We start from the raw sequence: 27,506 nt of genomic DNA on the forward strand, positions 1-27,506 counted from the left end.
ATCAGCTGTAATTGTGAACATGCAATTGTTGTTGTTTTTCCTATCTACTCTGTCTCTTCCTGTTCCTTTGCCCAACTTTCCCGCCTTTCACGTCATTTTCTTGTCATTGTTTTTCCTGCACATCCACCAAAACCTTTAAAACTATAAAACACAAAGTCATATTGGTGAGTGAAGCGGCGCTGTTGGAGGGTTCAGGAGGTTTAAATGAGGGTTTTAGCTGCTGAGGTTGGGGGTGGAGAGGCGGAGCATGGAGGTCTGGGGATTGTGTCATCAGTAGGCATGCTCCCTCCTGCAGCCGTAACATCACTGCAGCATTCCTTTCCACAGAGCTGGAACAACAGAGACCCCCATCACTCTCCTCATCTCCGTCTCCTGTTAACCCATACATTCCTGCCTCGCTCTGCCTCCACGTCGATCAGGAAAAGTTTCACTCTCAGTCTCGTTCCTCTCTCCATCCTCAGAGAGTTTTGGCTCCAAAAAAAAACAACTAACCACAACGTTTACTGTTCAGCAGATCTGATATTTCTCAGACTCATTCTGGTGCACTAAACACAACAAAGCAGCTTTTTCATAGACATCACTCACCACCCCCTCCACCCCCCTTTATATACCAACATCTCCCTCTTGCACAATGCCCTGATTCATTGCTCTGTAATGCTGCTGCTCTTTGTACAGCTCAACTCCAAAAGCTTCATCAGGAGAGTCTGATGAAGTCCACCGCACGTTATCAGATAGGGCGTTCTGCTGCGGACCGTCGGAGAGGCACAAATGGAGGCAATGCCATGAGACGCTGATAGTGAGTCAAGGCTAAAGTGATATAATGTTGTGGGGGAAGGGAAGAAGGAAAAGAGGGAGAAGAAAAAAGGAGGCAGACTCAATGAGGGAGGTAGGGAAAATAAAGCTGACAGAACAATAAGGCAGAGAGAGCTGCACAGGAGAGAGTGAGGGGGAAGTTGGAGATAGAGAGCTGTTAGAGGAGGCAGGTACAGTCACATTCTGCTGCTGGCTTCCACTCAGATAAAGAGGAGGGAGGCGGCTCTGTGTCTGCGCTCATGACAAACTTTATGACATGACATTGCATTTGTTCAAACACATCTGTTGCATAACTTAATGTGAGTATGTGTCTATGTGCACGCATGCCACTGTGTGAGTGTGTGTGTGTGCATGTCTGCCTGCCAAGTTTTCATAGTGGATGAATGTGTCATGCTTTTTTTTTTTTCTTTTTTTTTCTACAGAAATTTGCCCGAGATTAACTGTTCACCTTTTACGGTTGGGAGGGAGGTGGTATTGTCATTCAGCCAGAGGAGGAGGAGGGGTCGACGGTCGGGAGAGTTAGTGGAGGGAGGTACAGAAGGAAAAGGAGTGGCCTTCTGCAGATAGTTGCCCTCTCTGCTGGAGTAAAGTCCTCTCACTGTGGCAGCTTGTAGGAGGGAAAACAAACCAGAGGTTTTTTGAGATACAGAACAAGGAAGGAGAGAGAAGAAAAGAGAGAGCCGTCTTCAAACCCACTGTTCCTTCTGAGGTACGTAATGGCAGCTCGCAGCCAGTGTGCGGGGGATCACATGCAGGAAACAGATGATTTAGATTTGAGCTCTCTGCCTCTAAAACCATTCATTATAGGTGAAGAGATCTGTGAGGGTGTGAATGTATACCTCTGTGAAGTGAAAGTGAGAGAGAGCTCCCACAGGGCTGACTGAGAGGGTGTGTACACTTTGAATAAATACTGTTGGGTCTGATATGTTTTAATCTTATACTGATATGATGTGCTTCTATTGGGTTTGTTAATCATTGTCCTGTCCTCCTGTTAGGCTGTGTGTGGGTTGTATACTGTGCAGTCATGGCTTCAGCAGCTTCACCAAAAAGGATGGTGTCCTCTGTCTTTATCACTCTGGCATCTCCCTACCGAGCCACCGTGACCCAGCAGCAGCCCGCCCTGCAGGCTCACAGTGCCCCCGCCAGAGACAAGCAGCACACCGCCGTGCGCGTCAGCCCGAGTGACAGCATCCCAGCAGCCGTGAGACATAGGAAGGAGGACGTCTCACCGTCCGGCTCTTCTCACAGCAGCCTGGACAGCAAAGACCGGACCCGTGCAGGCCCTCAGAGTCCCAAACCCGCCCAGCCTGAAGCCAACAGTGGAAAGCTGCAACAAGTCGACAGAGGAGCTGCAGGTTTATTACATAAATCAATACAAACCAATTCACAAGACAAAATGGAGACCGAGTAGCTGATGGGTCTTTGAACCCCTTGTTGAGATGGTGTGGTTCCAAATTCATTCAGATCATTAGGGTTCATCCAGACCATGGTTGCATGCTGTCCCAACTCCAGGCGTTTTACTGGTGTTAAAGAATACTACTGCCAATGTGAAAAAGTTTCAATATAAAGCTGTTTGTGGCTCCAGAGGGAATGTATCGGCCGCAGCTGAAGACTAAACGTTTGAACACTAGAAAGTCTGGGTGGATGGAAGGATGTGGATGTAGATGAAAGATGTGAGCTGAGCAGATTTCTGCTGCCTGCTTGTCATCGCTGTTTAAAAGGCTCCAGGCGGCATCAGCTGCATTGTGGGTAATGTAGGTGCCAGGTTTTGATATGGGAGATGAATAAAAAGGAAAAAAGAATCTCTAGCTTGGCTGCATTAATGTTGACCCTTCTCTATACATTAGTGTGTTGAGGAAGTATTTCTGCTACCAGGTTGGAAATGATCAAGTATCATCTATCAAGTTTTGGGAAGTTGAGGACACCACAATACACCAGTGGTGGACAGTAATGGAGTAAATTTGCTTGAGTACTGTACTTAAGTACATATCCAGAGGATTTGTACTTTACTTGAGTATTAGATTTCTTTGGTACTTATTACTCTTACTTGAATACATTTCCAAGACAAATATTTTTACTTTTACTCAAGTTAATTTCTAGGAAGGCTGAAAAGTACTTGTTACTTTCAGGTCTGCTCTTTTTTTTTTCTAAAATCCTATTGGACACAAGCTGTGTTTGTCAAAGAAGGAAACCCTAAGCCCTAAAAGCAGCACATCAGCAGCTGGTTTCAAAGAGTTCATTCTCAGAAACAAGAGTTAAAAGCTCCTTAAATTCATTTAGAAAAAAAAAATAGTAATTCATTGATGTGAAAAATAAGAAATGTACTCTTACTCTTACTTTTACTTAAAGTAAATTTAAAAGCATGTACTTTGGGATACTTAAGTACCTTTAAAAGCAAGTACTTTTTTACTCTTACTCGAGTAACATGTCGACTGAACTACTTTTACTTGTAACTGAGTAAATTTTGACCAGTAGTACTAGTATTTGTACTCTTACTCAAGTACTGGGGTCGAGTACTCTGTCCATCTCTGCAATACACCTCAGTTTCTCTGCTTCATTTATATAGGCTAAATATATATGGGGTGGCTTTATGTGTTTATATCTACATACAGTTTATGTGTATATGTTTTGTTGGCCTCCATGTTAATCTTAATATCAGTAAAGGTCATTGCTTATACTATGTATACTATTTCTCTGTGTAAGTGGCCTAAGAAAAGTATTTTTCTTGCTACAGAGCTCTTCCCTCCCCCTCCTGCTGCTGCTGCTGCTGCTGCTGCTGCTGCTGCTGCTGCACCACGGCCCTCATCACTCCAGGAATCAGCACCTCCACCACCTCCTCCTGCCCAGACCCCTCTGTCACACCCTGTGACCCCAGGTCAGCAGCCAGCTCACAGCACACAGGTATGCAGACTTATCTCACAATCTTGCATTTTCACCCTGACCATCCTCATGTTTACCACTGATGTCATTCACTGTCTCAAAGACTTGATCCCAATTTCCCTCAATAAATTTCTCCTGAAGTGGACAAGTCATTTTTTCCCACAGTGAAGGATTCGAACTTTCCACAACTTTTACAGATACTGTATTATGTTCTGCAGCGGTTGTAAAGAGTGATCTGCAAAACACATTTTGAGGGGGAAAAAACAGCTGTCTTATATGGAGAATGATCAGAAAGACTTTATAAAGTGTACAGATTGTTTCCTTTGCAAACAGAGCTCTTTCCAAACTGTTGATATCTTTATAAGACACTATTTGTTCCCATCGTTTCAGCCCAGTCTCTGTGTATGAGTCTGAATGCATAGACTAGATTTTCCCTCATCTGCCTCTATGGACCCATTACAATGCCTCTAATGTAAAAGTTAGAGACTATTTCTGTCAACTATACTTTTCAGTTTGGGAAAAATAACATTTTTGATGCTTTAAGGATGAGAGAGAATTTAAAGATTGATCTGTGATCCAGCGATAGGTCCTTTTTTATCCTGTGAATAAGGATAATCACAATGTGCTGACATAAATGCATTCAAATCAAAAGTCAACATTGTGCAACAATTGTAGGATTTGATACTCTACACGCTTGATTGTCTTGGATGATGTTTATGTTTCAACCTGTAAATTCTACAGTCACTCTCTTTTCCACACCAAACACAACCTCTGCATATTTACTAAAACCATGCTTTGTTACACTGTGCTTCATTCTATAAGGCTAAATTCACAGCGGCAAGTTACAGTAACATTGAGAAAATGTTTCACTTTCAAGGTGGAAACAAGCACACCATCTAGTGGGTTAAACCAAGATGAACAGTCCCGTGGGATCCATAAAAACAGCCAAGACACAAGCAGTAAAGGTAACATGATCTCTCTTCACACATTTACCACACAAGCTTTAAACTGTTCTGCTTTGACAACCACACATATTAACATAACCTCCTCTGACATTTGATGCTTGTGTACAATGCAGAGGTGTGTGGCTTCTGCAGGAAGCCCGTGGCTCTGTCTGAACCTGCCATCGAGGCCTTAAACAGGACCTACCATGATGGTTGCTTCCAGTGTAGATCTTGTCACATCCCCCTGGCTGGTAAACACTACTACAACAAGGCGGGGATTCCGCTCTGTGAAGCCTGCTACCAGGTACGTCCAAGTCAATACATCTTCTTCTACAGGATGTTATCAAGGCTGAAAATACACATACAGAGGACCATTCTCATGTTTTTGCATTCCTGAACTATTTTCCCCTACTTTCACTCCAGCACTGAAGAGACAGACACACACTTGAGGTGTGCTTGCAATTCACCGACCACTGTTAGTGTTAACACTGTATCGCCTGGTACCAGAGCCAGTTTTATGTTGTGTGATGTAGTCGTAGATGGACACTGAGTTCAAGTGTGAAAACAAAGGTTGTTATGATAGTACTGTCTTGTGATGGTTCATCCGTTACAGCTGAGCTGCAAGTTGATTTGTATTCCTTGCAAAAACAAGTGGAGGTCAATGGTAGATTGGAAGGTGGGAAAATGGGAACAATATGCTATGTTAAGCAAGATATCAAGAAATCCCTCCTAGTGTTGATTAAGGATGTTAATTAGCAGTTGCTCTTCTAGTAAATATCTATTAAATCTTTGTTTATGTGCCTTAGACCAGTCTGGAACTTTGTTGGTCATGTGGGGAAGTTATCACAGACCATGTGATCCGGGCACTGGAGCGAGCATACCACCCTTCTTGTTTCACCTGTTCAACATGTAATCAGCAAATTGGAGAGCAAGCTTTTGCTCAGGGAGAAGTTGGAGAGGTGTACTGCCTCCAGGACTACTACAGGTATTAAAGTTAAATTTGATCACAAGCATAACTTTACACAACCTAAGAGGTTTTAAGCCTTTTCCATCTGTTTTATTTCCCCTTGTTTGGTGCTTAATGTGGTTATAATATTTGATCTTGGGTAAAGCAGCCTCTGTAGTAAAAATGCTGATGCCTTGTATAATATTGACTTTCTTTCAAAATTGAATCCATGAAGGAAGTATGCTCCAAAGTGTAACGCCTGTAAGCAACTAATTATTCCAAAAGAGGATGGTACTGACAGCTACACTGTTGAATGCCTGGGACGCTCCTACCATGAGAACTGCTACAGATGTGAGGTGGGTGTTCTGAATGCAAAGTTTGTACTGGAAACACTGACAAGTATGCAAACACACAGTGATCGCCACCAGTCACCACCAGTTTTTCGTATTGCCTGCAGGTCTGTGTCATCCAGCTCTCTCCTGAACCAAACGAGCATGGATGCTATCCTTTGGACGGGAAGATGCTTTGCAAATCTTGCCATCTGAGCCTGGTCTCTGTCCAGCACTAACACAGGCCTCACTGCCTGTGATAAACTGCAACCAATGGAAGAATGCCACAAGTCCAGGTTTAAAGATATGGGAGACTGTGCATGTGCATTTAAGAATCTAGCATACGAATGTCACACACTTTTTTTTTTTCCAACAGAACATTAATGAAATATGGTTATTTTTTATAATATATCATGCTTTCTGAAGATCTCCTATTCCTTTTTTATACTTGATAATTTTGCACTCAATAAACTCTTCAAAATGCACCAAATATATTTATATAACAGACTTACCACAAAAAATATTAGAATTTTTGTAAGTCTCAAGCAGTATACTGTTTCACACATTAACCCTTTATATAAAAAATAAAACTTTATATAAAAGAACACAAAACCTTTTTTTTTTTTTTTTTATAAAAATGAACTAATATATTTTATCAGTCAGGCTTCAACATACATAACATTTGTTACACATACACTAGCTATATATTACCAAGTGTAAGATGTGAAAAAAGAATGCAGTTTATTCCATAGCTGTGTAACTGGTACATGCAAAACCTTAATGTGATTTTTATCACAAGTCCAGTCAAGATCTCTGCACTTAAATTTGCAGGAACTTCCCAGTGGCCTGTATTTATGTTATGCTGAGCTGAAAGTGGGCTCTTCAAACTGAATCATTGTACCCACCTGCCTAGGCTGTACTTGAAAAAACTGATTCAACTCATCATCTAAACTGCATTAGACAAGTTGGGGTTTATGTAAATAAGTGACAGCACAATAACTGTTTCCCAAGCAGACACGATAGACCAAAACCTGCGGGTGAGTCCACATTTTGAATCCCTGAAGCTCTTCACAACAGGACCTTTGTATTTGCCTCTTTAGGAAATGACTGGCATTGATTTGACAACACATTTATGTCTCGTTCAGACCCCAGCTGATTTCCTTTGTTATTTATGTCCTGTATCTCAAATTATGTGTATTATGAACATAAATCATTTTCTGAAAAAAGCACATTTGTCCTTTGTCTTTCTAGTCCAGACTTCCACAGTTTTTCTTTCATTCGTTTTTCAAGGAAGCCCTAAATACTGTTATAGTAGTTAGATTGTTATCTTTTCAGTCTGGTCTTTAAAATGGGACAAGCTCACTAGAGGGAAATGGCAGTTTTTGGATTGTTTTGCACATAGAAACCACAATGAACTATTCTTGTTGTTGTATCATTATTACTTAGGCCTAGCTACTCTTCCCTAACCCTAGCTCTACACAGGTCTTCTATGAAGTGGTGAAAGGAATGAATGGAAAGAAAATGAAAACAAAGCAGTCATTCAGTATGCTTAACAGAAAACAAAAGAAGCACACATAAAGAAAATAAATAGCAGAACACGCGGATTATAAAACACGTAATATTTGATTAAGTTGGAGGATGGGCAATGAGAGCAAGGAAACAAACTACAGAAAGAGCACAGCTGTTACTGGTCCACCATTGCCTTATGTTTTAAACTACCAGTAGCCTACTTGTCAGTTAATAGACAATATTCAGTTTTGTGAATTAATTTAAGAAAAAGATTTCACTGGTGACACGTTAAAAAAAAAAAAAAGTAGGCTATCTCCCATACTCGAACAGACCCTTCATGGGCTGAGTCTTTTATACACCGTCTGGCTGAGTCCTAGAGAGCGAATTGCGTGCTTGATGTCGGCCACGCGCATCAGACCCGGGCCGCGCAGCTCGCACCCAGAACCAACAGGAGCGCGGCTGACGCTCGTTCCCGTGAACATCTCGGGGACTCAGTAGCTAAAGCTACACGGGCAGCGGCCATCGGGCCTAGATCGTTCACCGACTCTACCGTCGTTCATTTTGTTCAGGCGCACCACCGACCGGCAGGGATTAGAAACGTGCCCGATCATATGTGTGTGAAGGGGGGAAGACTATTGCAAGATGGTTCGGGAAACCAGACACCTCTGGGTGGGAAATTTACCCGAACATGTCCGGGAGGAGAAGATAGTGGAGCATTTTAAACGGTATGTTACGCAAGAGGGATCCTGTGTCGGAGGAGCAGCGCGGGCTAGCTGCAGCTCTGTCGTTAGCCATGTAGCCTGTCTCCAATGCTAATGCGGCTAACGTTAGCATTTTTAAGTTTTACAAGTCAGGGTGTTTCCTGTGTGCTACATGCGTCCTATTCAAACACGGGGAAACTTGTAAAAGCGAAACACTGAGAAAAGAAGCACCCCCGTGATGATGTTTACGATTCACATTGTTTGCTAACTTTTGCTAACGTCAATAGGCAAGTAGCTAGGTGTGCTAGCCACCGAGCTACCACCCAAGCAATCGTCCGACCATTTTGTGGGAAGTGGAGTCGTTTTCATGATCGGTACAAGTCATAAGGCAGCTAGCGTTAGCTGCACAGCAGGGCACATAACAACAGATGGCGTGTGGTACTTTATTCAGTATTTTAACCACACCGTTATTTCTCCAGTTAGTATGAAGACAAAACAGAAACGTTAAGTCAACTAATATCAGAGTGAACAGCGAGTCCACTGCTCACAGTCAGATGTTAGCAAGTAGTTGAGCCGATTGACCGAGGCAGACATCACTATACTAAACCTAGCTGAGCTACTCGATGTTGTCTTACAAGTTACACACAAACTGCCGCTCATGTTTTCACAAGTGAGCAAATACTTGGATTTAAAGAGAGCTAATAGCCTTAGCTTGTGCACTGTTCCCCGTACACAGAAGTCATTTAAGGCGAGATTGGGTTGCTTGTCATTATCATATGCTACGTAATCGAAAGTCCACTCCTGGAACTGATAAAGCCATATACAAGAGAACACTCTCATCGTGCAGTTAATAATTGTTGCAATCACCCTACTAGTGGACCTGAAATGACTGCGATTAGATGCTTGATGTAGTTGTGTCCAACACTGACGTTTGACATGTGGAAGCCTCGGAGGGATCTTTGTATAAAAATAGTGCTTTGTGGATGTTGTTGAGAAACCTCAACTCTGAATCATTACAGTTTGCATGTTTTGTTAGTTCTGCCCTGTACTTGCCACACTCTGACACACATGCACATGGCTTTTCTTAACTCTTTTCTTAGCTGGTGTATATGTAATTTCCCTTTGTTGTTATTGTAATCTCCTTCTCAGGTATGGGCGTGTGGAGAGTGTTAAAGTTCTGCGGAAGCGAGGGTCAGAGGGTGGTGTTGCAGCGTTTGTGGATTTTGTGGATATCAAAAGTGCGCAGAAGGCTCACAATGCTGTCAACAAGATGGGAGACAGGGACCTGCGGACTGACTACAATGAACCTGGATCAGTCCCTAGTGCTGTTCGGGGCCTTGAAGACAGTTCCCCCTCGAGCAGTCGAGACGTTACAGGATTCTCTAGGGGAACAGTTGGTCCAGTGTTTGGCCCACCTGTGTCCCTTCACACCAGAGAGGGACGTTATGAACGGAGAATAGATGGGTAAGTGGACATGGCCTACCCTTAAAATCCAGGGGAATCTAGGTATTGGGTAGGTGTAAGACCTATACACATAGTGGGGTTATTCGTGAGAGATAGATGCCTCAAGGGGGTTATACAAAGGTAATCTAGGGATTCTTCCACTTTTCATCATAATTGACTCACCATCCCCACGGGATTTAAGTAAATTAACTACACATTTTCATTTGGTAAGGTAACTATAATTCAAGGTTTGACAACTGGTTTGGATATTACATCTGTGAGGAATATCCTAGTGAGTTCTGGATTTATTGCGTTTTGTGGGAAACTACCTCCGGAACTTTTGGATATTTTTAAAACATTTTTCTTCTAAATATGGGATCTAACTTTAATTTTTCTGGAATCGATTGAAACTGGAAGTAAATCTCAACTGTGAAGGGTGCAGTTTTCTCTGAAGAAGCTATACAGGTAATGTGTCATTATTTAAAGGACCTTCCATCTCGGGTTGTCAGTTTTTTCTCCTTTTGACAACAGCTGATGGTTGGAGTACTTTAACCACTTTTGCATCTGTGGATACAGCCTTATCTGGATTTACGTTTTGAACAAGTCGATGGAAGAACTTTATATTTGTTACATATCCAAAGACAGACAGATTAGCATATATGTCCTTTGCTACCTCAGTCATTTTAGGATGAGATGTACTATATCATGACCGTCTTTTGTCCCAAATATGGACGCTGTACCAAGAAGATTTTGCAAGAACACTGAGGATCCAAACAACCAGCTGCCAAACGTTTGTGGAGCTAATCTTGTTTTGGATTGATGACCATGAAGACACATGAAGGCTGCATAGTTGGAATGTAACCTGGATGTACGCAATATGATACCTCTTTCTGGATCTACTGACCCTAGAATGGATAGGTATAGCTGCCAATCATTTGGATTACTCGAAGTGTGGATTTAGCTGTGTAAGGCCTCAGTCAGGAGAAGAGCACTACGAGTTATGTTACACAGAGCTGAAGATAACTTTTTCATGCTAACTTGAAACTTATCTACAAAAAGATGAAGCCTGCCAGTGAGTATGCAAGTCAGTGGATATTGGAATTATCATCCTGTCAGCCAATAAGGATTTAACACGTTGTGATCATAGTGTCTGCAAGTTGAGAAGGTTCTGAGATGTTCATGAGAAGTACATACCATTAACCAGAGGAATATGTTTTGTTTTGTTTTGAACCTTTTTTAAAGATAATTTTTGGGACATACTACCCCCTCAAACAACAAGACTGAACCAGTTGGATGTATTTTCCACTTTGGCACCATCTTGTACAGTCAGCCAGGAGTCGGCCGAATTCCCCAGATGTCCATCATCCTTTTTTTTTTTTTTTTTAAATTCACATTAACTAATTGAGGTTATACGTTCCTATGTTTTTCCACCTGTCCTGAAATCCATAAAGAGGTCCATTTCTATGGTTAATTTTGTTTTTCCCTTTTTCCATCCAGTGAAGAGAATTAAATAGCCTAACTGTGGATTATACATCAACAATGTACTGGCCTGGTTCTCCACAGTGTTTGAAGATAACATACAATGCGATTCAAGAGAACCGTTTTTGCCTAATTAGATCAGTTGATTTTTCTCCTTGGTTTTTCATTCGGGCTCTCACATTCTGACCACCTAGATTTTATTTGGATTAGTTTCGGTAACCTCTTTTCCAAAAGGTTGGTATTGCTCTGCCCTCTGCATATTTTCTTTCTCTAACATTCCTTAGTGCTTTGTCTAATATTAGGTTTTGCACTGCTTTTAGGGAAAGATTGATCTGATGCAAGAGAGGAAAAACATATTTTATAGAATCTCTATTATATAAGTATTATTTGTAAGTAAGTGCCTCTTCTTTTCAGAATCGCATAATCCCTACATAGTGTTGTGTAAACATTTCATATAGTAAGTTCTGTAAAGCACTTTGACTTAAGTCTGTGAGAAGTGCTATATCAACAAAATGTATTTACTTATTGGTTTTATATTATATACATTGATCTCACCTCTGAAAGGCATTTCGAAATTTCAGTACCACATGCTCCTCAATTGGAGAAGTTGAATATTTTAGATGAATGTTTGATTTATATATTTTCTTGCCAGTGATAGTTAATGAACCGTCAGCCTCTGAAATCAGCTCCCCTGGGCATCCAGAGGAGACAAAAGTGTTCCATGATTTGTTGTTGCAAATAAAAAGTAACAAATAGACCAAGCACCGTATTTCAACCTTACTGTATTATGTGGTTGTCTGAGTTGATCCTCAGTCTTGGGTGGCTTCTTTTCACATTTACTGTATACAGTGTTGATAGTAAGTCTTTTTGTTGTTGAAGAAAGAGATGTCATTTTAGCAGACACTTTCAGGTTCAGCAGGAGCAACTACACGAGGCATCCACATTAGTATAGTCAGTGCCAGTATTTGAGTCACACTGATTTGGCTTATTTTTCTGATTGTGAGGGGGCTAGTGTTTTGTTTCTAACATTTCTTAAAGGGATAGTTCAACATTTTGGCAAATTGGCCCATTGCCATAATCGCTATAGTCATAGCATTAGGTTAATTACCTTTATTTGTCAGTGTAAGCAGTTTTTAGAACAGCGGAGCAGCAGGCTGCTCAGAGCTACGCTACGGAGACTCATGGAATTTCTTGGTTTCCCTAATCAAATACACAATCCAAAAACTCCAAAACGCTGTTGTGGACAAGTTGTGAACCTGCACATTCACCACGCTATGACATAATAACAGAACGTTACGAGACAGAGCTGTTTTAGAGGTAAATTCATGCAAAACCGCTGATGCCCGTTGCCTTCAGGCACAGTTTTTCAGCAAGCAGACTCTGTATTTACCTCGAAAACGGCTCAGTTTTGTAACGTTCCCTTATTATCTCATAGCGTGGTGAATATGCAGGTCACAACTTGTCCACAAAAGTGTTTTGGAGTTTTTGGATTGTGTGTTTGATGAGGGAAACCAAGAAATTCCATTAGACTACGTAGCGTTGCTCTGAGCAGCTCGTGGCTCCGCTCCGCTGTTCTAAAAATAGCTTACACCGACAAATAGAGGTAACGAACTTACTGCTATGACTATAGCGATTATGGCAATGGGCCAATTTGCCAAAATGTTGAACTATCCCTTTAAATAATTCTCTTATTCCAATCACACATGATCCTCCAAACACCACGTTTGAGTAAAAATATGCAAGTTTCTGAGTTAAAAGATAAGTGATGTAACATATCAGTTATTTTTTCCTTTGGAACACTTTTGAACACTCTGAAGAACTGTTGTTTGAGTTTGATGGTAACAAATCAATAGGCATAATTGACAGTGACAGGCTACTAGAAAGAATGGCAGGATCTCTGTTTAAAATACTGGCACTGATTGATGTATTGATACTAAGCAAGTGAAGTTGTCCCTACATCTGGCCTATTTATAGCTGTGCCCCTCAGCTATGTTTTTAATGTACCAGACATTTTCTGAGTGTGCGTTTGGATGACAAAATGGCTTACTGAACAGTACATTATTTGTTTTGCCTTTTTTTTTCGCTTCAAATCATAATAACTCTCTTTTGCCTCTCTACACTTGTCTTCCTTCACAGTAGCTCAGAAAGCCGTGAACGTGCATATGATCACAGCCCATATGGACACCATGAGCGCAGTGGAACTTTCGACAGGCAGCGGCACTACAACGCTGACTATTACCGTGATCGTTCTATGTTTGCTGCTGCTGGTCCAGGAAGCAGTGCTATTGGGGGAAGCTTTGAGGCAACAGACCCACATTTTGACTCTAGAATTAGAGACCCCTTCACTCTTACTAATTCTACACGGCGTGACCTGTACAGAGATGACAGAGGACGACGTGTTGATAGAACTTACCATCACCGCAGAAGCCGATCATCTCATTCCTCACAATCGAGGCACCCTTCCCCTCAGCGGACCACGGGACAGACTCCCAAAACTCCTCATTCCCCTAAAAGAGCACCTTTGTCTCCCGGGAGAGGCCCGAGATCTCGATCCCGCAGCAGATCTTCAAGCTCGGATTCAGTCAGTAGCACCAGCAGCACGGGCAGTGGCAGGTGTGACATTTGTGTTGTCATAAACACTTCATGCTTTATGGGTGTATATGTTTAGACTGAGTGTGTCAGATCACTGTTCTGTGGCTTAAGATTATTAATTAATTAATTTTTTGTGACAACAGCGACTCAAACAGCAGCTCGAGTGACGGGTCACGTGCACGCTCTGTTCAGTCGTCGGCCACCCATGCCGCCCCCCAGTCTTCAATGGTGCTGGACTCAGATGAGCCACGCAGAAGCTTTGGAATTAAAGTGCAAAACCTACCAGTGCGCTCCACAGGTATGTGTTTGATATACCTCTCCTGCCTGAACTGTGATTCAAATTGGACATCGGTTTCTACAATATAGAGCTTCAGCCCCCCCATCACCCCGAGGTTTCTCCAATTTTCCCTGTTAAAAGGGTTTCTGGGAGTTTTTCCTCAGCCGATGTGAGGGTCTAAGGGCAGAGGATGTTGTTACGATGCGATGTAAAGCCCTTTGAGACACTTACTGTTTGTAAAAACGGGCTATACAAATAAAATTGCCTTGCCTTGCCATCATATGGCACTGAAAGACATAAAGAATACACTCTTAAATATTACTGTCCAAATGCAGTATATATCGGAGTAAGATGTACCTGTTGACACCTAAATGTTATTTCATAATTGGTCTGAAATATTCAAGAAGTAACCTCGGAAACTGGGAAAGCACTTTAACAGTGTTGGTTTCCTATTGAATTATATTCACTCAGGTTTTTACTGTTACTGGTAGCCTTTAAATTTGGATCTGAGCCTACAGATTATCCTATTTCAAATGTTTTCAGACCACTGCTCTGGCAAGTCTACTTATAATTACAACAGAAATTTCCAGGCCCCTTTTATCAAGAGTTTGTGTAAATTTCACTTTGCTGAACAACATATTTGATCTACACCTATTAAAATCAAAACAATTAGAACTTTTTTTAAAGGTTTGTTAAAAATGACCTTGGTTGAGATGAATTAATAGTGACATTAAAAAAGTTTAAACATAAGCCTTGCTTTAATTCACTCCACTCCTGCCACCTGAACACCATTACTTTGACTTCTGCTCTTACACTTTATGAAGTGTCAGGGTGTTGCCACATGATGTAGAGAACACGAAAACAGACAAAGTTTCAGCTCTTCCCTTCTGTTGTTCTGGCAGCACATTTAGCCTAGAAACCCACAGAGTGCAGTATTTGTTAGAAAAATAATGCATCTGTTTGTCAAGAGCTTGAAGCAGCACAAAATGGTGGTGGCAGCATCATAATAGTCTATGTAGGAATATGCTTCTTAACACTTCAGAAAATCTTTGGTTTTACAGTAGGCTTCTTTTTGGAGACTGAACATTGAATTATCATAATCAATTTCCCTCAACAGATACAAGTTTAAAAGATGGACTCTTCCATGAATTCAAGAAACATGGGAAAGTGACGTCGGTGCAGATCCATGGAGCCTCAGAGGACCGCTATGGTTTGGTCTTCTTTAGACAGCAAGAAGACCAAGAGAAGGCCCTTACTGTCTCCAAAGGAAAGCTGTTCTTTGGCATGCTTATTGAAGTCACTGCCTGGAATGGTCCTGGTAAGTGATGATAGATTGATTTAGGGCGCTTTCACACCTGACCATTTGTTCCGAAACAGGGAGCGGTTTACGTCATAGATCGGATCGTTTGGTCACATGTGAACACAGCAATCACGCTCGATGCGAAACAAAACAAGCGAGCCGAGATCGCTTGGGAGAGGCGGTCTCGGCTCGTTTCCATCCGAGCGCTGGAGCGGTTTGTTTGTAGTGAGAACGCAACGACACATGTATCGGAACAAATTGACTGGTTACCTGGCAACCGGAGGAGGAGGACCACGGGCAACTGCCCCAAAAACATAATGGAGCATCAGCAGCGTGTCGTCTTGGCCTTTTAACAGGGATGCAAACAGCGCGCCGAAAAGCGAAACTCGCTTTTTTCATGACCAATTAGGTGACTTGTGTGAATCGTTCAGATCCGAAGAGTTTTTGTTTTGGAGAGGGGGGGGGGGGTCTCAGCGTCTCAGCGTCTCAGCTGGGGTCAGTAAAATGTTTTTCTAACAGGCTGACAGTGACAATCACGTGAAACTGAGGCGAACTCATTCATGGTTGTCTCTGATTATACTGATAACAGCCTACCTCCAATGTAGACGCGCGACGTGCGCGCTCGTTACCCAAAGCGGTGCACCCAATACTTGGTTGGGGTTGAACTACTGGAAATTGACTTTTCCATGATATTGTAATGTAATTATTTGTTAATGGTTATGGCTACGCTGGCCGTTTACTAGAAAAAAAAAGTCAAACTGTAGGGTGTTAGAGCAGTGGTTCTCAACCTTTTTGAGTCGTGACCCCCAATTTCACATGCACTGCTGTAGCACGTTATAGGCACACTCTCGCCCCAGCCATAAACCAGTCAGCTTGGGCATTTTTTTAAATCGAACTTCAACTAAATACACGTCTGCCCAAATATTAATAAGAAATTTAACCTCCTCACTACTGCAAGTCAGCTGGCGGTTCATTGTTGCCATTGTTGCTGATCAGCTGATGGGGTGTTGTTAGGGCCGATGCTATGGCGCTGTTCCACAGCGCAACGCGCTGTACCGCTTTAGAATCATGCGATGTGAACACAACCGGCCCAGAAAAAAGAACGCAACAGTTGTATCGGTTTAGTTGCTGAATCGGAACAACTGCAGGTGTGAAAGCGCCCTTAGTATCATATAATCATATAGCCTTATTTACTGCCCAGATGTCATTTTACAAAATGTCCTTTGTGTGCTGGTGTTGGATGACACGATCCTGTAGCATGTTGGCCATTAATGGCCAATCTCTTCTTTTTGTCAGAAACGGAGAGTGAAAATGAGTTCAGACCCTTGGATGGGCGAATAGATGAGTTCCATCCAAAGGCCACCAGGACGCTGTTTATAGGCAACCTTGAAAAGACCACCAGTTACCAACAGCTCCTTGACATTTTCCAGCGCTTTGGAGAAATTGTGGTAAGCTACCATTTTCCTGTGTACTGTATAAGTAAATTTGTACATGTTGTATAGTTCTCCAATTGCTCTGTCTTTTCTGTTAAAGGACATCGACATCAAGAAAGTAAATGGAGTTCCCCAGTATGCCTTTGTGCAGTATTCTGATATTGCCAGTGTGTGCAAGGCAATAAAAAAGATGGATGGGGAATACCTCGGAAGCAACAGACTGAAGGTAGTGTTTCTATTGTGAACAGTAGTAACATTTCTGGCTTGCAAATGTCTTCAGTCTAATGTATACTCATGTGTGTATATTTTCTTTCTTGAAGCTTGGCTTTGGGAAGAGTATGCCCACAACATGTGTTTGGCTTGATGGTTTGGCAACCAATATTACAGAACAATACCTCACACGGCATTTCTGTCGCTATGGACATGTAGTTAAGGTAAGGTTTTATATTGCTAAAGATTTCATGCCCTACATTTAAATGTGATGTCTGTTAATGTGAGTTTAATTTGTCCTTGTTTTTAGGTTGTATTTGATCGATTGAAAGGGATGGCCCTCATCATGTACAATAACACAGATTTTGCTCAGGCAGCTGTAAGGGAAACCAAAGGCTGGAAGATTGGTGGCAATAAAATAAAGGTAAAAAAGAAAAGAATTGTATTGACTACCCAGGTGTTAAAACTTGCTTTTCTTGTGTTTGCCTTTATTTACCTTGGCATGCCTTTATTTATGATAGGTGGACTTTGCAAGTCAAGAGAGTCAGATGGCCTTCTATCGATGCATGCAGGCATCTGGTCAGGACATCAGAGACTTCTATGAAATCCCTCCTGAGCGACGGTAAATGGCCCATATTGTTGATTGCATACCGTTGTCACTTGTCATTTTGTTGTCATTTCAAATGATATTAATCCTGATAAAACATGTCAGATCTTAGGTGTATAGAAACTGTTCAAAATATGGAAATGGTAGTGCAACTTGAATCATTTACGGGGTTAACAGAAATCATTACTTTTCTCTTTCTGTTTTCTCCTGTCACCTCACAGAGAGGAGCGCAGGCCTCCATATCATGAATTCACAGCAGAAAGGGCATACTATGAGAATATACGGACTCCTGGTCTCTATCCAGAGGAAGCTCGAAGAGATTATGCGGCTCGAAGCAGAGAGCGCTTTCCAGAACTGGAACATTATCAGGGGGAGCACTTTGACCCACGTTATCATGAAGACCCACGAGACTATAGGGATTACAGAGACCCTTTTGAGCAAGACATTCGGAAATACACGTACATACAAAGAGAGCGAGAAAGAGAGCGAGAACGCTTTGAGGCTGACCGCAGCAGGTGGAGCCCTTCCCATCCAAGGCGACCTATTACTCCAACAGTATCGCCTTCACCATCTGAACGGGCTCCCAGAGACTCAGAAAGACGAGTTTATAGCCAGTCTTCTGAAAGAAGTGGTAGTGTGAGTTCAATGTCACCACCACACTTTGACAAATCGGATAAGGCCGTGCTGGAACATCCCTCTAAGAGCGACAAAAGCGAGAAGAGCAGTCAACCAGATCGTGTTACAGGTGCTGAGAAAACCAAACGTACAAAAAGAAAAGAGAAAGGTGACAAAGACAAAGCTGAGAAGATCAAATCAAGGAAAGCCAAAGGGCAATCCCCATCCAACACATTAACTGAAACAGAGCTTGATCCTGGTTTTGATGGAAGCTCTGGAAGAGGAAGGGGATCAGACCAAGATGCTCATGAGAGGCAGAAATCAAAGGGGGACAGTGACTCTGTTCCTGGAAATCAGTTATCAACTGCCCATCATGACCCTGTAAAAACTGAAAGACCTGAAATGAGTAAAGGTGATAGTTCAGACTTGGATGGTAAAAATCGCCTTAAGAAACATCTGAGGTCTGATACTGGAAATGACGGAAAAGACTTAACGGTGAATTCAGACCGCCTTGCTGCAAGAAAAAGGCGCTTTGCTGATTCTGGTGGAAGGACTATTCGCCAGAAGAGAAGCAGGCATGAGGAGGAAGATGGTAATCAGTCCTCTGACTTTGGTGCCAATTCAACACATTTAAAAGAGTCAGATGCTGACAAACACAAAGAATCACAACGGAGAGACTCGAGACTGAAAACTGATAAAAGTGGCACTCCAAAGGATGGTCAAGAGGATCTTAGAGGACAAAGGGAGAAATCTGAGGTATCTTTGGACACACTGGAGTCAAAACGGCATCCAGGGAGTACTACATCCAGAAGGTTTTCACATGAGGGAGTTGCAGAACAAAGCAGTGCAAGAGAACAAGAACACCACACTGCTTTCAAATTTGCCACTCAGAATACTGACTCTGACAGAAATGTGAAGAACAAGGAAGACCATGTTGACATTGACCTGTCTCAGAGTTACCGCAAACAAATGGAGCAAAACAGACGTTTGCACCAGCAACAACAACAGCGTGAATCTGACAAATCTGACAAACCAGAAAGCCCCCAAATAAGTGAAAATGATGACTTGGAACATCGCAGTCTTGTGCATGATGTTGGTAAACCACCTGAGGATGTCACCGATAATTTCCCATCTCACAAACTAAAGAAACTAGACCAATTTGACACAGACTCGGGGATAAAGAGGGAGCGTATCTACAGGAGTTTTAGACAAAAAAGTGAAGATCCTGACTGGAACAACACCTCCTCCCCAGGACATCAGCACTTCCCCCACCATGTAGATGAGGATTTTGTTGATCCTGCTCAAAAAGAATTAAGTAGAAATGATGAAAAAATTCATCCAGATCTGGATCATTCCGTCAAAAGGATGCATAACACACAAGTAAATAAACCAAACACTCCTTTACTTAGTGTGGAAGAAGAGCAACAAAAGAGATGGGAGAGCAGGGTCAAACAAGACTTGTTACCTGACGTGAACTTTTCCAGAAGTCTAAATAAAAACATTCACAATTGCAAGCGTATGGAATATGGTATTTGGCATGACTTGGAGCCTGGGGAAGTGAGATCTGACTCTGAAGAGGACAGAGAGCCCAAACCCCATTCCCCTGTGCCTTCAACATCTATACCTTTTTCTGAGAGGCCAAGGGTTGACAAATTTTCAGATCCCAAACTAGCTCAGCTTGAAAGGAACAGATTCTACTCCTTTGCCCTTGACCAGAACATCACACCCGATACAAAAGCTCTTCTTGAGCGTGCAAAATCTCTTTCATCTTCCAGAGAGGATAACTGGTCATTTTTGGACTACGATTCTCACTTTGCCAGATTCCGTGATAGAAAAGATACTGAGAAAGTGGAGTCAACACCGAGACCTACACCTTCCTGGTACATTATAAAGAAAAAGATTCGAAGTGGATCTGAAGACAAAATTGATGACAGGAAGGAAGAGCCTAAGCCTGAGGAGCAGGAACGTAGGGAACTATTTGCATCCCGCTTCCTTCATAGCCCTGTCTTTGAGTTGGACTCAAGGCGACTTCAGCACTTGGAACGCAAACATGAAGAGCCTGAGCATACACAAACTCAACAATCTCAGCAAGGGACAGTAGACGGTGAACTTGACTCGGGGCCAGTTGTTCTTTTCCATAGTCGTTTTTTGGAACTCACAAGGCTACAACAAAAGAATAAAACCCCACCAGTGCAAGAAACAAAGGCGGACCCTGTGCTTACAAATGAGAATAAAATGGAAAAGGCAATTGCTCAAGAGCAGCAAACTGTGCGCTCGCCTGAAACTGCTGCACCTATCATGGAGCCAGAGATTAAACCCATCAGTCCAGCTGAGGAGCAGATTTCTGAACCCAAACTCATGCCCACTTCTGTCTCTCCTTCTGTGGCCAAGGACTCTCCTCCACCAGAAGATAAATGTGTTGCAGTAAATCCAGTTTCTGATCCATATCCCACTGTGTCTTTCATAAAGGAGGAGGTAAAAGAAGAGGTAAAGGAAAATAAACCAGATGTACCCGTGCACCACCCACCAAGTGAGATGACATCAACATCTGATTCTGTATTTGCACCTGTTGCAGCATGTGAACCCAATTACCCAGTGGATAGATGTAAATTTTCTCCAGCTGAAGAGAAATCGGATAGTATAACAGAGGATGTAAAACCGCAAATTACAGAACCACCATGTGATACACATGATGAGTTTATCAGTTCAGAACCAGAACTGGATCTTGACACAACACAACCAGAAGTGCCTGAAGCCACTAGCCCCATTCCATCTAGCCTTACAGAGGAGGTGGCTGTAATCAAGAAAGAGGCACATTCCACAGCTCAGGCAGTAGCAGTAGCAGAACCTGAAGTAGAGAAAAAACTTCAAGTTGGCAAAGTGCAGATGTCTATTGATAATGACACAAATGATGAGCCAATCTCCTCCCAGAAGGAGCATAAAACAAAAGAAATGAAAAATAAAAAGTGCAAACAATCCCCTGCTCAAGGTACCTCTGTTCCAGTTATGTCTGTCTCTGGTTCTGAGAAACAAGCTACACGCAAGAGCGAGCGCATTGACAAAGATAAACTGAAGCGATCACCGAGAGCTGAACCAAAGTCCACAGGAAAATCTCCTATTCATGGATCAGATCCTGATATGTTAGAGCAGAGTATATCACTGGGCAGAGCTAGACGAAGAAATGTAAAGTCTGTTTATGCCACCCCAGTTGAAGATGATGCACCAGTTCGTTCTGGAAAGGAAATTACAGAGTCACCACGATCTGCGCGAAAGAGAGGTACAGAGAAAGATACAGCACAACAAAATATTGAACAGGATCCACCTGCACCAACCCACACAGCTAAACGGGGTCGTCCTCCCAAGAACCGCAGACAAGGTGAAGAGACTGTTAAAGTAGAAAAATCAAAAATGGACAATAAAGACACAGATTCAAATGAATCTGAAAGTGGTGAACGAATTCCAAGAGTATCAAAAGGGAAAACATCCCCTAATGTCACGAAAGGGTCATCAAATCAGATGTCCACAGCCTTAGGATCAACAAAAGCGGGGGACAAACCTGAGGTAGCTGAGGAAGATTATCAGGACATTGATTTAACAGATGAAGATATTGTGGCACTGCAAGATTCATCAGGTTCATGTAAAGAAGACTCATCTACAAAAGTTGACCAAACAAAAAAGGAGAAAGATAAACAAGGTAGAGAATTCGGTAAAGATAAAGATGTCCTCCATGAAAAGGATTGTGAGGGTAAATCAAATGGGAAAGAGACAGATTCCCCAATTGTAGAGGAGAAACCCACCTCAGAAAAAGAACGGATTATTAGAGGAAAAACCAAGCTGACCAAGACTCCCAAGTCTCCTGTCCTCAAGAACCTCAAAATAAGGCTGAATGTCACAGAGGTAAAAGATCTTCTTCAGTTGGGGGATGATGAGCATGGAAATCAAGAAGAATCTTCAAAAAAGTTAAAGCCTGGTGACCACAGTGATCATGTCTTAAAATGCACTGATGATACTAAGGGAGATTCCAACAGTGAAGGAATCGAAAATGTTGACCTGGAAAAAAAGGAGGTTCTGGAAACACCAAAAAGCTTAATTTCTCAGGAGATGGAATTGGAGCAGGCTGTAGAAAATATTGCCAAATTTACAGATCCAGCTTTTCCAGCAGAATCACCAATGCCACCTGTTTCACAAGAAGTGAAAAGTGACCCAGATGAAGAAAAATCCTCTAATCCTGCCAGTGAAACTGAGCTCATGGCTGCAATTGACTCCATAACTGGTGAGGATATACCTGTACCCTTGCCCCAGCCACCTCCACTAAGTACAGATGTAGGTTCTGAGCCTGAGATGCAAGACGTCATTCAGCCTGCTAAGGAAGATGAACCTGAATCAAATTCATCCACTATACCCGATGAGCATGTTTTTCCAGCCACACCCAAAAAGGGAGCCAATAAGGGAAGACCTAAGACGCCTAAACGTAAAGGCCAAAAGCAAGTAAGAAAGGATTTAAAGGAAGGACATCCAGTAAGTGAAGACTTGACAGCTACAGTAACAGATAGCTTGGCCTCTGGTGTAAAGATTGTCTCTGAGACAACTCCATCACCATCAGTTATAACTCCTACTACATGGAAGCCAGAGCCTGAACCTTCAACCGCTAAGGCTACAGATGTAAAATCAGAAGCAGAGCCCTCTTCTGAAGAACAGATTCAGCATCCTAAAGCAGTTTACCCACAATCTAAGAGTCCAATATGTCCAAAGCCTCAACCGCTGCCATCTGAGTGTATCTCCCCTTCCCTTTCCCCATTAGCAAACAGGCCAAATATCAGATCCATTCAAACGAGTAGAATTCCTGTTTCTCCACCAGATTGGCGCCACCACTCTAAAGACACAGGCGTCTCAACTTTATCTGTCATGCCATTAGCTTCCAAGGAAAACCAACTTTTACCCACAGACTCTGAAAACACAGAAACTGAACATAGCACAAGTGACCTGAGACAGATTCTCATGAAACACAAGAATATTTCCCTGCCAGGCAGTAGTTCTGTATCTAGTAATCTGCCCACCCTCCGAGACCAAAACCCATCTGAAAGTAATACTCCATCAGCTGTTGTGCCAAACAAATCACCACTGCCTGATAATAGAATGCCAGTTCATTCAGCCCCACCAATTGTTCGACCTCCAGTCTCACTACCATCACCTGAAACAAAATCTGTGATCTCTGTTATTGCATCCACTGCAACCTCTGTTATCAGTCGTGTTTGCAACCCCCCTGAGCCTGAAGATAAAGTAAACATGAACATTGTGAATCCCTGTGTGGACATGTCTCTGCCCAAATCAACCTATAGGCCCACCAAAGATGATACTGGATCGTACCATGGGTCGTCTGTTGGTGATGAAGGGGGAAGTGCTGCACGCTGCCTTGTTGAGAGTCCCACTCTCGGTATGGGATCTTGCCCTGGCCTCAGGGTAAACACATCTGAGGGAGTGGTCGTATTGAGCCACTCAGGGCAGAAAACTGAGGGACCCCAGAGGATTAGTGCAAAAATAAGTCAGATCCCACAAGCAACAGCAGGTGACATGGAATCTCAGCAGCTGGTATCAATGCCCCAGATAAAACAGGAAATGTATGGTCATTCACAGTCAGGGCTTCAAAAGGGGCCTTCATTACAGACGGAGCATGGGCATCTTGGGAAGACACAGTCATCTTTGTCCTCTATTAAACAAGAAAATTCTGGTTTGGAAAAGATGGAATCTACTTATCAGTCTGGACCTCAAGGAGTAGTAAAGCGTCTCACACCAGGTGCCCAACAAGTATTGAGTTATCAAGACTACATGCCATTAAAACATCAAAAGAAAATGGACAGTGCTGATCCTCATAGCACAGATGGAGGTAAACCACCTTGGACCTCTGCTATAAGTCCGGCAATAAGCCCCCATTTGCCATCTCCACCAGGCAACCATGTTGGATATGTTACAGCAACTAGCGACAGAGCAACTTCACATCTCAGTGGGGTGAAACAGGAACCACGGTCCCCACGCAAGTCTGGTCACCCGCACTCTCCATTTACTAAAGTGTCTTCACCCATAGGCTCTTCATCACCCAAAGGCATACCTGTGATGTTATCCACTGGCCTTCCTGCCATGCAACAGTTTATTACAGGTGTACATCATCCAGAGCAGTCTGTTATCATGCCACCTCACAGTGTGCCTGGAGGCTTGGGGCGGATGTCTCCACACTGTGTTTCCCAATCAATTCCAGTGGGACATCTTGTCCAAGGAGATGTTCGGGTCAATACGCCACCTCTTTCTGTGATGAGCTATGGGATGCATAGCGAGTCCCTTGCCTCTCCTTGGTCTGGTCCTATGCAGCCACGGCCCACTTCACCCCAGGCTGTTGGCAGAGACAAGGTTCTCAAAGTAAACCCTGGCTCTTTGAGAGGTCATGAGGGGGAACAGGAAGAGGCCAGACATTACCACATGGCAGGAAGACAGTCGGCCGCACAGCTAAAACCAGAGGCTATGCAGTCAGATCCCCGTGGGTCTCTGCGAAGTAGTGTCCAATTGGAAACATACATGCCACCTAGAGATATGCGTGTGCTCTTGCACCAAGGGGAGCGTTCAGCCACAGACCCACATTCTGGACACATTCAAGAGACTCTTACCCCCTCTTCAACACCTTCCACCATACCTTCATCCATGTCACCACGATCACATGTTTTGCCTAAAGGTGTGTCTGAGAAGGACATGTCGAAGCCATTAGAGGCAAAGAGGTCCCACTCTCCTCTTCCCAAAGATGGAATGATGGGTATCCGACAATCTGGACCAGCAATGGCATCTCCCCAGAGTGTTCAGCTAATGCCACCAGGACCTAGTGGCTCATTTCCAGAGTACTCTGGGATGTACACAAATCCAAGAAGCATCCATTCTCAGATACCAGAAACATCTCCCATTGGACTCAACCAGCCACCACTCAATGTCACACCAACTATGGTGAGTTTACTTGTATTGCTTTATTATAAACCACCCTCAGTAAAGATTTACTTGTTTACTTTTTTCCACTCCATTGAGTGGATATCGGTATAATGCAAAGTAAAGTTTAGTTATGAAGAACTGAGCATTATGACCTCAGTGAAAGTATAATTCATTGCAGACCTATTTTACTAGACTGCATTAGATTCAGTGGATAATGCAAATCTACTATAGTGAGTGAAGTTGTAATCTGTTGGTATGCTCATTTTACAGAAACTGCTCATAACACAATGCACTATTTTCTCACATCCTCAGGCTGCAGACCTCCAGGCAAAACCAGATGGCAAGATGACGCAACCTGTTAATATGGTGCAGTTGCTAACGGTAAGACAGACTCTTATTAACAATTGTGTTTAGGGTTTTGTTGGTCTGAACAAGAACCAACATTGTCTGACAAACATGTCTTTGTTTTCTCTCATTTAAACAGAAATACCCTATTGTGTGGCAAGGCCTGCTGGCACTGAAGAACGACACAGCTGCAGTCCAGTTGCATTTTGTCTGTGGCAACAAATCCTTGGCTCATCGATCTCTCCCCTTACAAGAAGGGGGCGCACTGCTGAGGATAGTCCAGAGAATGAGACTAGAGGCGTCACAACTAGAGAGCGTAGCCAGAAGAATGACAGTACGTGTGTTTTGTCTTGCCTCCAATGAGTTTTTTTTCAGTTTCACTTGACTCATTCTGCTAATAACACTTAATTTATTATTCCTCACCAGGGGGATAGCGACTTCTGTCTTCTTCTTGCTCTGCCATGTGGACGAGATCAAGACGATGTCCTAAACCAAACTCAAGCTCTTAAGGCTGCTTTCATAAACTACCTGCAGACAAAGTTGGCTGCTGGTATCATCAATATCCCCAACCCAGGTTCCAATCAGGTGAGACATGGTTGTACACTGCATTCTATTTTCAGACATGTTTTGATTTTTAATTTTCTCAGTGTAGTTATTTGGTTTGTTGAGCCAGATTTACGTATGTGGTGGACTGAGGTGTAGGTGGTGGCAGTTGTCAGTCTTCCTCTTTGCCAGATGAAGGTAGTCAATGACTGTGGGAGTCTCAGAGCACTAGTCTGAAATTGATTGGGAAAATAGCATTGACACATTGTGCAACATCCACAGACCACACATGGAAGTACTGTGTGCAGTAGTCAATTAAATCCAATTAATTAAGGGATTATTCATTAGGATTTAATAATAGGTCATGATAAACCCCCTTAAAATACATAATGATGACATATAAGTAGAATTGAATCCAATGACTTGGTGCTAGTGATTTTTCCCTTTTTGCTTAAAATCTCACTTTTATCACAATTTCTATGAATAATATAATCAGATGTGTTGTGTAATTCTGTCCTTTCATTGTAATTTTTTTCAGCCTGCCTACGTGCTACAGATTTTCCCACCCTGCGAATTTTCAGAGAGCCACTTATCCCAGCTTGCCCCCGACCTCCTCAACAGGATCTCCAGCATCTCACCACACCTCATGATTGTCATCACCTCTGTGTAACCTTCAGTGCTGGGAACTGTCCCATGGATGAATGTTCTCACTGATGAGCCTCAGGAAAGCAGAGGAATATGAGAACCTTTTTCCGTGAACACAATGGGAATGTTTAGGATATACCCTACCAACTCCCCCCCCCCCCCCCCCTTTTTTTTTTCTTTTGTCACTCCTGTCTGGTATTTTTGTCCTTCTCAAAAGAACTCAGGGATGGACCAAACCAGAATCAGTCTTATTTGACCATCTCTCTGCTGTATTTCTATTTATTGGAGTTTTATTCTAATGTTCGGGGATGCTCTGAAGAAAAATGTTAAATGAACAAGAGTGACTTTTTGGGTGGCCTTTTTTCTTTCATCTGTCTTTTATTGATTGTCATGTTAATTTCTTCACAAGAGAGGATCATAGATGCTGTTGTGCTACAATGGCTAAAAAGACATTTCAATGTGTAATTTTAAATTATGTACAGACTTCCTCACCCAAGCTTTCTTTAGAGGAGGAACAAATACCTTGTAAAACTATGGAGACCCTGTAGAGGACCATGTTCGTTTAACAGCTACTTTAATTCCACCAGCTCTGCTCATTTTCTCACACTACTGAAGCAGTTACACCTCTGGCACCTGCCTTTGCATTGAACAAGCTACAGTATGATCTGGGAGTTTTTGAATACAGGACTTTGTAAATATTTTAAATATTTAAACTTGATCATGAACCTGGACAACAGAGACATGAACTCTGGGACTTACCAGAATGCAGTGTGAAAATTTAGATGGATATCATTGACTTTTGGGTGTAAATACTTGTAACACGAGAAGGTTGGCAAACTCTCCTGTGGAGTCTGCTAATGGCACTTCATATTTTGTAACTCAAATAAAACAAACTCCAGAAAACTTGAATATTTAATATATAATCCTTT

At 42.6% G+C, this 27,506-nt stretch overlaps 2 protein-coding genes across 5 annotated transcripts; both read left to right on the plus strand.

The window, feature by feature from the left end:
• Positions 1-1,255: 1,255 nt before the first annotated feature.
• fblim1 (filamin binding LIM protein 1) lies at positions 1,256-6,502 on the plus strand. Its single transcript, XM_085777136.1, has 8 exons — positions 1,256-1,522; positions 1,809-2,168; positions 3,548-3,714; positions 4,571-4,658; positions 4,772-4,941; positions 5,444-5,622; positions 5,819-5,939; positions 6,041-6,502. Exons 2-8 carry the CDS (start codon positions 1,838-1,840, stop codon positions 6,149-6,151), a joined length of 1,167 nt encoding a protein of 388 aa, XP_085633262.1. The 5' UTR covers positions 1,256-1,522; positions 1,809-1,837; the 3' UTR covers positions 6,152-6,502.
• Positions 6,503-7,897: 1,395 nt separating this feature from the next.
• LOC146987782 (msx2-interacting protein) lies at positions 7,898-27,486 on the plus strand. Of its 4 annotated transcripts, none has more exons than XM_085777141.1 (15): positions 7,898-8,146; positions 9,272-11,278; positions 13,181-13,657; positions 13,780-13,934; positions 15,031-15,231; positions 16,510-16,661; positions 16,747-16,872; positions 16,967-17,080; positions 17,167-17,280; positions 17,378-17,478; positions 17,685-25,062; positions 25,357-25,425; positions 25,529-25,723; positions 25,816-25,974; positions 26,471-27,486. In XM_085777141.1, exons 3-15 carry the CDS (start codon positions 13,296-13,298, stop codon positions 26,600-26,602), a joined length of 9,258 nt encoding a protein of 3,085 aa, XP_085633267.1. In that variant the 5' UTR covers positions 7,898-8,146; positions 9,272-11,278; positions 13,181-13,295; the 3' UTR covers positions 26,603-27,486. The 4 variants fall into 4 exon arrangements, with proteins under 4 accessions (XP_085633267.1, XP_085633268.1, XP_085633263.1 ...); XM_085777142.1 differs by having other exon boundaries at positions 13,184-13,657; XM_085777137.1 differs by having other exon boundaries at positions 9,272-9,586.
• The last annotated feature ends 20 nt before the right edge of the window (positions 27,487-27,506 follow it).

Source organism: Trachurus japonicus, chromosome 5 (assembly GCF_045865225.1).
Source record: "Trachurus japonicus isolate A0001 chromosome 5, Traja_1.0".
Taxonomy (NCBI): Eukaryota; Metazoa; Chordata; class Actinopteri; order Carangiformes; family Carangidae; genus Trachurus; species Trachurus japonicus.

What these genes read in the sequence shown, in the direction of transcription:
- fblim1 (XM_085777136.1), top strand. Translation starts at nt 1,838, where the DNA reads ATGGCTTCAGCAGCTTCACCAAAAAGGATGGTGTCCTCTGTCTTTATC. An exon ending in AGCCAGCTCACAGCACACAG is followed by an intron (nt 3,715 to 4,570) that starts GTATGCAGACTT and finishes TTCACTTTCAAG; the next exon opens with GTGGAAACAAGCACACCATC. An exon ending in CCAAGACACAAGCAGTAAAG is followed by an intron (nt 4,659 to 4,771) that starts GTAACATGATCT and finishes TGTACAATGCAG; the next exon opens with AGGTGTGTGGCTTCTGCAGG.
- LOC146987782 (XM_085777137.1), top strand. Translation starts at nt 8,064, where the DNA reads ATGGTTCGGGAAACCAGACACCTCTGGGTGGGAAATTTACCCGAACAT. An exon ending in TATGAACGGAGAATAGATGG is followed by an intron (nt 9,587 to 13,180) that starts GTAAGTGGACAT and finishes CTTCCTTCACAG; the next exon opens with TAGCTCAGAAAGCCGTGAAC. An exon ending in TCGGAAGCAACAGACTGAAG is followed by an intron (nt 16,873 to 16,966) that starts GTAGTGTTTCTA and finishes TCTTTCTTGAAG; the next exon opens with CTTGGCTTTGGGAAGAGTAT.